This window comes from Syzygium oleosum, unplaced genomic scaffold, assembly GCF_021117445.2.
Source record: "Syzygium oleosum isolate NSW1041296 unplaced genomic scaffold, Sole_v2.1 Sole_v2.11, whole genome shotgun sequence".
Classification (NCBI taxonomy): domain Eukaryota; kingdom Viridiplantae; phylum Streptophyta; class Magnoliopsida; order Myrtales; family Myrtaceae; genus Syzygium; species Syzygium oleosum.
In genome coordinates, this window is record NW_026607495.1 from 1,630,066 (window position 1) to 1,639,979 (window position 9,914).

Genomic DNA, 9,914 nt, shown 5'->3' on the forward strand with positions numbered 1-9,914 from the left:
GTCTGGATCTCAAACTAGTATACCCGCGACAGATTTTCCAAGGTGTCGGGACAAAATAGCCGCAAAAATTAGGGATTTTGGCAGATTTTCCGGCCTCATTTCAGGGATTTTTTTTAGATCTGGCTTTTTCAAAAATGCTGTCATATAGGGACTCGTTTATTTCGAATTGCCACGTTGAATCCACCTCACATCCCGACCGCCCTAGGGGTTTGCTGGTAAACTTGTCGAAATGGATTATAGATTCATTTGTTAACCCATATTTGATTAGCCGAGTTGTTGTATGGATTAGTAATATTCAGTAAATGGGTTTAGAATAGTAAATGCCGAAATAATGTGAGTCTTAAATGGGTTCGCAAATCCAACTCACCTCTATGACTCTATCTTCATTCTCTCTCGCTCTCACTCGATCTCGTGTTAGCTCACCTTAGTTTGTCTCGACATGATCGATATGACGGACGGACGACGGAACGAGCAATTGTTACAAAAGATCAAACGATCATATTGAATTGTCCAACACGTCACCCGATCTAAACCCGATCTGACCGCCGTTCGACGGGTCAACTTGACTGCATGGGTTCACGTCGGCAATTTAACGGAGATATTCCGAACAGAGCCGACGACGGAGGGGCCAAATTTGTAGCGAATTTTCCCGGTTCGGGACCAATTTTTCGTAGGTGACCGGTTCGCAATTTTTCGTGGCCCGGAAAAAATCCTGGAGCGCGCGGTTCGAGAATTTCCTTTTTCTCGTGGCACCAAAAGTTAAAAAAAAAGAAAAGGAAGAAAAAGGAAAAAGGAAAAAAAGAAAAAAATAAAAAAAGAAAAAAAGGAAAAAGAGTGGGGCGTGAAAACCCTAGACGGATGCATGACAGCTGTCGCGCAAAAACAATATATAATCAATGCCCCGCTTCGGGTGCTCCGTCGCCTTCTCCGCACCCCACACGTCGCCATTTTCTCTCTCTATCTCTATCTCTGTACCCTCCTCTGTAAGCAAGAAGGAAGAAGAAGAAGAAGAAGAAGGAGACGAAGAAGGAAGCAGAAGGAAGGAAGAAGAAGAAGGGAAGAAGTTGAGCTCAAGCTCGCGCTGATGATGCTCCCTTTTCCCCCCTCCCGACGATTCTCTCGAATCGAACCTGATCCCTTCCAGATCGCGTTGAATCGGATTCGCCCGGGGAAAAGGGGGTTTGCGTTTTCCTCTCCATCTCTATCTTCTCCGTCGCCGTCCGTCCGGTCCGGTCCGGTCCGTCAGTCCTCGAACTGCAAGAGCGGGCGAGGGTTTTGGGGGGGTGCGAAATGGCGGGGCTTCCGGTGGAGCTGATCACCGAGATACTGGACCGGCTGCCGGTGAGGTCGCTGCTGCGTTTCCGGTGCGTGTCCAAGCGGTGGCGCGGCATGATAGACAGCCCCGGGTTCGTGAGGTCGCACCTCTGCCGCTCCGTCGAGTCCAGCACCAACCTCAGCCTCTTCCTCCGCCACTCCTCCAGCCTCTACTGGATCGATCTGGGGTCCCTGCGACGCGTGGAGGAGACGAACTACCCGCTCATGTGCTACAGCGACCAGATCAAGGTGCTCGGGTCCTGCAACGGCCTGCTCTGCATCTCCAACGCCGCCGACGACGTCGTCATATGGAACCCCTCCACCCGGCGGCACAAGTTCCTGCCGTACTCGGCCGTCGAGGTGCGACGCGCGTCGGTCTTCTCCGTTTGCGTTTACGGGTTCGGGTACGACGATAGGAGCGATGACTACGTGCTGTTGAGGCTGGTCCAGCTCGTGACCGAGCCGATCGAGTCCGAGGTTAGTATCTACAGTTTGAAAGATAACGCGTGGAGGCGGCTCCGCGACATGCCGTACTCTCTGGTTTATCCCCGCAAAATGGGGGTTTTCGCGTGCGGCCGCCTGCATTGGATCATGACCCGGGAGCTGGTGTCGGATTCGGCAAACTTGCTGGTGGCTTTTGATTTCTGTGTTGAGGATTTTAAGGTGGTGGACCAGCCTGAGGTTATAGATAATAAGCTTGACATGGATGTGGCCGTCCTGGGAGGGTGTCTTTGCCTTAGCATCAATGATAGTCACATGGGTGTCGATGTGTGGATCATGAAAGAATATGGATTGAAAGAATCATGGGCTAAGCTGTTCTCCATACCTCAATCTGAAGTCTCGAGGTCTCTTGGATTTGTCCGGCCATTGGCTTTCTCCCATAATGGTCGTCAAGTTTTGGTGAGACAGGACAGCAAGAATCTGGTTTGGTATGATTTAGAGACTAAGTGTGTCAACAAGGTCGATATAAGCGGCATGCCGAGTTCCTTTGAAGCAGAAATTTGTTTCACAACCCTTGTTTCGGTCGATGATTATGGAGGAGTCACCAAGAAGAAGCAGCAAGAATTAGAAGATAAGGAGAATAGGAGCAAGAGGTAAGTACTTTGTGAAAATTAGCAAGTTCTTTTGTGTTGGACTGTCTCAGATTCTTCATGGACAGACCTTAAATGACCTGGTTGGTGGAGCGGATTGCTTGTACTGCTCCCTCCCTCTTGCATGTTTGTGAAAAACGTGAAGTGAAAGAAACTTTTCCACGGCTTTTGGGACGGAACAAGGAAACCGATACGAAAATGATGCATGTCCTGCTTAAAGGATAGTTCTTTCTAGAGGAAGAAGAGTTGTTCGGTTGATGCAACGGATGATCGGATCCTCTCTTTTTCTGGACGGGAGAACTTTCGGGTAGTCAAGGAGACTACTAAAGTGGTTTTGTGATCTAATTAATTTGAAAATATGGACAAAGAATAGAGGAGATGATTGATGACTAAGGGGATCTAATGTGGGAATTGGGAACTTGGAATTGAAGACTACTTGCCAGATTATGTTTCACTAAACCAAACGGCCATGCGTACTCCTTTATTTTTTTTTATCCATATTTTTACTGATAAAAGAAATAAAATAAAACAGTTTGAAAGGAGAATCCATTTTATAGAAGAGGAGTCTATGCATATGAGGAAAACACATTCACTAAAGTTTCAGTTGAAACAATAGGTTAGAGAACATCTATTTAAGAGCTAAGACAGCCACAAAAAGAGATGTGTGTTAGTTATTCTGATTACATTCCATCCATCGTACCATTATGGTTGCTTAATGACAGATTGAATTGTCAGTCTGCTTAGTCTAGTAGTGGGGAACTCACAGCTGCCAGTAGCTTCACTGTTATATAGAAACTGCAACAAAATGTCTCTGGTACATATTTTGGTGACTTGGCTTACTCATACCTCTCATCTTTACTACTGTTATTGATTGTTTAGTTGATTCGAAACTGCCTTCCTCCTGTCTAGGGATGACTTCCTCTCAGTGGGTTTCAAGCTTGTTCTTTGAGCTAATGGGGGCATTGTTGTGCAACGGCGGTGAGTTATCTCGATGAACTGTGATTACTCTGATAAGTGATTTTGCTTAACAAATTTTGTCGAGCATGATATTTTATAAAGTAGTACTTTAATTGAGAAAATATAGCTCCATTCGGATTGTCGATTTTTAAACCAAAACCGTCTTGTTTTGGGGGGAGGCAAACATTTATTGTATCTAAGTAACGTACTTAAGCATCATATAGTGTTTTTCTTTTCTAGATAAACCGTCTTATGGTGACACATGCTGTCTTTGTCCCATTGGTATGACATGGTCATGGAGGAATAAAACGTGAGCAGAAGTAAGAGCTAACTAGTATGACGGAGTTCGACCAAAAAAAAAAGAAATTGTACGGCGGAGATCTTGAAGGGTTTTATTAGCGAGTTTCCCCGTCATTTGTTTATGCCCTCGATCTTTCACCTTTTATTATACTTTTTAACTTGCTATATATTCTGTGTTTTATATTGTTTAATTTGATACTTTCATGTTTGTCTGATGTCGTTGATGCATCTTTACCATACTTGTGTTGAAACAATGTCAGTGTCAGTGGCTTTTTGTTTCTGAACTTCTTTAAGATGCTGATTTAGGGCCTATTTGGTAACACTTCTATTTTTTGTTCTTTTGTTTCCTGGAACTGAAAAAGAACGGAAATCCGTTTGGTAAGTGGCTAGGGAATAGATTTGGAACAGAAATAAAAAGTAAAAAAAATTTATTTTATTGTTCTCGGGAACAAAATTTGAAACAAGGTCACCGGCCAGAAATAAGGGCCGACGAGGTGGGCAAGGCCAACCTCGCCGTTGCCGGGCGAAACCCACCTTGCGGTGGTTCGGCGAGGTCGAGCCTCACCGGTGGCTGCGCGAGGCTCGACCTTGCGATGGCTGGGCGAGGTTGGCTTTGCCCGGCCATGGCGAGCCGACCTCGAACTCGCACAGCCATGACGAGGCCGACCTCTACAAAATTATTAAAGAACTAAAAAAATTCCTCATCACAATTTTTTTTACGATCGTACCAAACGCATTTATGTTTTTTTCCTATTTTGAGAATAGAAATTTTGTGCAGTTATAATATGCGTTCTTCTGCTCAGAAACTCGTTCAGAGAATAGAAATAGAAAAAACTATTTCTGAAAAGAAATTGTTCCCGGAACAGAAATGTTACCAAACGTACCCTAAATTATTACTTCTAATAGAGTGTTGCATTTAGTAGTTCTTAAAACTTTCAGCGTAAGAGATTTGTTTTCCCTCCCAATTCATGATAAATCCTATGCGTGTAAGATTGTCCTTTAATAGTGAAAAACATATTTGAAAAACAATTGATAAATGCTTCTGTGTGCCCAAGGCCTTGCCATGACTGCCAATTGGTTTTTCCAGGTGCTGCATACTACTCAGCGAAGGAAATGCAATAGGAGAAGTAGAGATGTATGCCTCAGTATTTAGATTCATGGCTCAAATTTCTACGATATGGACCGACGTATCATCGCGAAAGGTATGGCGAAAAAAAATGGATGGATAAAAAATAACTATCCGACCTGCGCAACTTATTTCAGCCAGTAAGTAGGGAATGCTTTTTTCTTTCCACGAAGAACAAACTGCTGAAAACTCCTGTCAACAGAAGTAACACAAAGAAGAACTAATTAGCACAAGTAAGGAAACCTACTATCTGACATGCCTGCCGACAAGAACCATACAACTTGAAATTCAAGCTACGGATTGCGATATTTCTTGAATATGGCATAATAAGTCTACCCCGTTGATCTGCTCCTTCAAGTCCTTACCCGTGCTTCAATTTGCCCATGGCCAACAACACCTTGGTGAGATTTTCGTCGAAGGAGGACATGACATCCGTCAATTGAGTTCTCTTGGCACAAGACTCTTCTCGACCCTTTTCTCTGACAATAGCAATAGTGGTAACATCTGATTTCAACTTTCTCTCAACCGCTAGGTATGCATTACCAACTCTCTCAACCACACCCTCTACAACTTGATCTAATACCATTTGTCACGGGCAGACAATTTGAGATCGTGAATTGTGCGGCAGTCAGGCTCTGAATGACTCGTTCACCCCTTACTATAGTTGTCGAAGCTCGGCCTTCCCCTGAAATTTTGCTCACTCGCTCACTTGGCCCATCTCGAATTGTACAGAGAAACTTTAGAGAGACGAGTGTTTATACTTGAAGTGATAGTTACCATCTGAAATTCGAACCAGCTAGCTTGCCTTTGACATCATTATCGGACACCTCTGTGAAAAATTGATGTTCAAGAACCCTGCAAGGATGTGATACTGGAGGAGGAGAATGTGACACTTGGATTCTGCAACATTCTCCCAAGAATACTTGAATGTCCTCAATTGAAAATTACAGTTGACTGCAGTAGTGGCAAGGTTTGGGGTTACAAACATGCTTCAAATGGATGGATTATAGTTTCCTCCTGAAAGAATTTTGGTAAATACCGATTGTCACAAGTTGATGTAAAATGGATGAGCAGAGCCCTCTTCTAAAAATGACGATTTTGTGGAACCCGAGAGCGATCACGATCAGTGGAGGAAAGGTTCCATTCATGCTAATAGCATATGCTTGCAGGCTTTTATTGATCAAAGTGCTAAAATAAAAATAAGCTGCTCTAATGTTTGTCTTCCAAGAGGAAAAGGTGACTGGTAAGCTTTTTGGAGAGAAGCATGGGTAACGATAGCGTATGATACTGGTTCTAGCAGCTGAAGAAGCTTTGTATTGATTCTAGTATCTTCTATGAGACATCATTTGGTATCTGGTCAGAGTTATAGACCAAATAAAATTAGTGGGAGAGGGAGGATTCCTACATCTGGTTTGAAAAGTGACTGCTGAGTGTTGCCTTCTTGGTTTGTTATGCTAGGAAGTTTGCTTTTGCTGCAGTTTAATGGCAATGTACCACACATGAAGGTTGCTGTGGCCATTTTTTCTGATAGTGCCTGGAACACTATTAGAACGGAGCATCTATCGTTGCCCGGCCATGCTAATCTAGTTCAATCCAAATCCATGTGAAGCATTGTTCTATAACAAGCTCAGTTAAAAATTCCATACCCAATGGGTTGAGTGCACTCCGATTGCCTGAGAGTGAGGAATGTCGTGCAATGTTGTTGATTAATGGGAGGGTTTTTTTCTGACGAATGGGGAGTCAGTTCTTCTCCAAGGAAACAGTCCCCTCATAAAGCATTGTTCTATTACAAGTGTTAAACAGTACATACCCAATGGGTTGAAGGCATTCTAATTGCCCGAGAATGAGGAATGTTGTGCACTGTTGTTGATTAATGGGAGAGTTTCTTCTGACGAATCGGGAGTCAGTTCTTCTCCAAGGAAAGTGTCCCCTTATGAATTCAACTTTTGAGGGATCTTTCTTTTGCTGCCGAGTAAAGCAAGGAGCTTGTTTTGCCAGGTGATGCTTCCGAGCCATCATCTTTTAAGCAATCATTATATCCCGGAATATTAGAGTTTCATATGGACGGATTGAAGATCGAAGGTAAATATTTTTTCTCCTTAAATGTTGTCCCGTTTGAATGGGGGCCTAAGCACCTCATTTTACGCGATCTGCGGTTTGGTTATGTCGGCTTCTGAAATGTTAATAGTATAGGCTGTTTTGTTGTTTGTGGAGTGTCGGATTTCATCCAAGCGTTTGGGGAAAGGATCATCAGGGGTCTTGCATTGTAATCACCCAAAGCGAAGTCGAATCTGATCTACTGCGGAGTGAATGCACGTTGTAATTTGAATGTACTTCGATACCAAGAGTTTCCGGCCTGTTGCACCCTGCTCCTGCACGAGAATGTATCTTGTTTGCTCTGTTTTATTGTACGCATACGCAGGAGCGCATTGAAATTGCAGTTCCTTGCGACTGAATAGTAGGTGGGTAAGCACCAAAGGACTCGGTAGTTGACTCATCATCGTGACTTTCAGTACAGGTCGAATTGCGTGGGACGGTCCTTTTTAAGTCGTCCAGGGTCCTACCATTGTGTATTCTTTTTCCATGGAAATCTGCTCCTGCGTGGTACACGTGGGGAGCACCACTTTGTCCGATCCTGACCTGCCACCACCACCTTTGCATTTTTCTCGGTCTTGATTCCTCGGACCGAGACATTATCGATGGTCATGGAGGAGATATGATTCGGTGGAAAAAAGGGGTCGCCAGCGATTCGGCGTTGTCGGCACGGTTTCCAAGGGAATCTCGACTTAGAAATCCTCGTGGATCACGGGGCCTCTTTTTGTCTGCACTTGGTGTTGACGAAGGAGGCTGCCATCAGCTACAAGTCAAGGCATAGGTTTCCAAGATAATCTTGACGTCAGAAATCCTCGTGAAGCATCTGATGGGGGCCTTTGCCCTTGCTTCGGCGGGGCTTGCGTCGACCGACCACTGAAGAAAGAAGAGCTGGCGTAAGCTTAGTCAAGGCACACTCATGTTGTTGGGTTGAGACCCTTTTTGAGCGGAGTCAACCGCGGAGCCGATCCTATTTTCACGTGCCAACCAAAATTAAGGGAAGAAAAGAGAACGGTCTCATCGTTTATTTGGAGAGAAAAAAATAATTAATGCACAGTGTAGTTAGAAAGAAAGAGAAAAAAGAAATCAACGGGTCAACGTGATCATTTCCTTCTCGGTATGAATTTGTTGTTGGCCTTTGGTTCAATTCATTGGTCGGGTCCTTCTTGAAAACTGAAGTTGCTGGTGGGATGGAATGTATCCGCTACTCCCTTAAACTGCTTTTATCGGGCTAATAGGCGAGAAGTATGATTAATGTCTGGGCTAATACGATCGAGTATCCGGATGAAAAAGGTTGAATGCGATGAGATTAAAACGGAGTAAAAGGTTGAGTATACGTCAAATTTTACCGTGAAATTACTAAGTTGGATGACGCATGGAAATAATTCAGTTGTCATGGCAAAGTCCACGTGGTGGTCCGTAACTCTCTCTCTCTTTCGTTGTTTCTTCAATTAGCCATCATTTGAAAACAATTAGGGCTCATTCTCTCTCCCTCAAAGCACTCTAATATTTTTTTCGTTGAGCACTCTCCTTGATCATCTTCATGATTAAGCATCAAAACTTGTTCGAACACTCTTTTATCTATGGTAATCTTGTTGCCTTCGATTTTCTTTTTCTTGGTTTGTTTGACGAATTCATCCAAATCACCAAATTAGGATGTTTAATGGCTTCAATTGGAAGTGGTTCGAAGAGAAATGCATCATCTTCCAGTTATATCAACAAAGTTAGTCCTCTATTATGCAAGCATGGTCGGCTTGTGATTCTCTAAACTTCGTGGAGACCTAAAAATCATGGGAGGAGATTTCACTGTTGCTCGTTATGGGAGGTGATGGTTATGAGTTAGTGCACTTGACTGGTTGTCTGCAATAGATGAATTATTGATAAGTTAGCGCATTTGATTTGGTGTTATTAATTCACTCCTCTGCTCTCAAGTCTCAGGCAAGTGATTTTCTCATTAAACTCATTTTTATTCATGATTTCTGGTTCTTTGCACCTAGTATTGTTGCTTGCATTTCTTGTCTCATGGGCGTGCATTGCAAATGGGGAAAGAAATGAAATGAATTTTGAAGCTTGAAATAATTCAAGCCATGCTAGAAGTGTTTCATAGAGATGTCTTGTCATGGTAGTACGATCCCATTTGATTCAGTTTTCCCAATGGCCTTTAGGCCTTCAAAGTCTCTTGGGAAAAACACCTCATTAGCCAAAATAAGATGGGGACCTGCATTGGGATTTCAGCATATTCGGAATGCTAATTCCTTCAATTAATGAATTTTGGCCAGTTGCCTACTTTGCCCTCAAAATATCAATAAAAGTTCAATTTTGCTCATCTAAAAAAACAAAACCCTAATCTCTCAGCTTCGCTCAACTATTTGCCTTTCTCGCACTCGATTGTTGCCTCGCTCTTGCTCTCCACTGCTCGCCTCTCTTGCTTGCTTTGCTCTGCTTCGGACCGATCGCATGACTACGGAGGCGTGGTTCCCTCGCTCGACTGCAGTTCCCTCACCCCCCTCTCTCTCTCTCTATCTCTCTGTAGAGTTAAAGAATGTTCTATGGCTTGAAGAATTATATCCTTGCACACCGATTGACCATGGTTGAGGAGTCACGAAGCAAGTACCCAAGCGAGGCACTGCATCTCGTTTAGATTGGAATGTTTGTTTTAAACATTGTTTATAGTACCCATCGAGTTGCCTTCTCTGTTCCGAAATTCTATCTTCGTTCTCTGAAAGCCATGTGCTTTGATATGTGAATTGACGCAGGCATTCTCACTGATGATTGTGTCCTGCATCATGATGCTTCGAATTCGCTACGCCATTCGCTTCTCTTGTCTTTTGTAAACATTTTTGAAGTGGGCTCAGTTATTTGGCTTTGATTGTTGGTGTGAAATATTTTCATGAGTGTGACGTGTTTTTGGAATGTTCTTTACGACTCGGCTATGTTTTTGTAAATAGTTCAGTTAATTATGCATGACCCAAATCTATGTAGTAGTCAGACAATCTTGCCTGTCATGGGTCTCTCCTGTCTGGTCTGGCTAGTAA

General features: G+C 43.5%; 1 protein-coding gene across 5 annotated transcripts; it reads left to right on the top strand.

Moving 5' to 3' along the window:
* Window positions 1-1,263: 1,263 nt before the first annotated feature.
* LOC115689313 (F-box protein CPR1-like) lies at window positions 1,264-8,134 on the top strand. 5 transcript variants are annotated; one of them, XR_008817594.1, is made up of 4 exons: window positions 1,264-2,408; window positions 3,315-3,383; window positions 4,750-6,870; window positions 6,982-8,134. XR_008817594.1 is itself a non-coding variant. In XM_030615322.2 (3 exons), exons 1-2 carry the CDS (start codon window positions 1,291-1,293, stop codon window positions 3,352-3,354), a joined length of 1,158 nt encoding a protein of 385 aa, XP_030471182.2. In that variant the 5' UTR covers window positions 1,264-1,290; the 3' UTR covers window positions 3,355-3,383; window positions 4,750-8,134. The 5 variants fall into 5 exon arrangements, 1 of the variants encoding a protein (XP_030471182.2); XR_008817595.1 differs by having other exon boundaries at window positions 7,003-8,134; XR_008817597.1 differs by having other exon boundaries at window positions 7,302-8,134.
* Window positions 8,135-9,914: the final 1,780 nt, after the last annotated feature.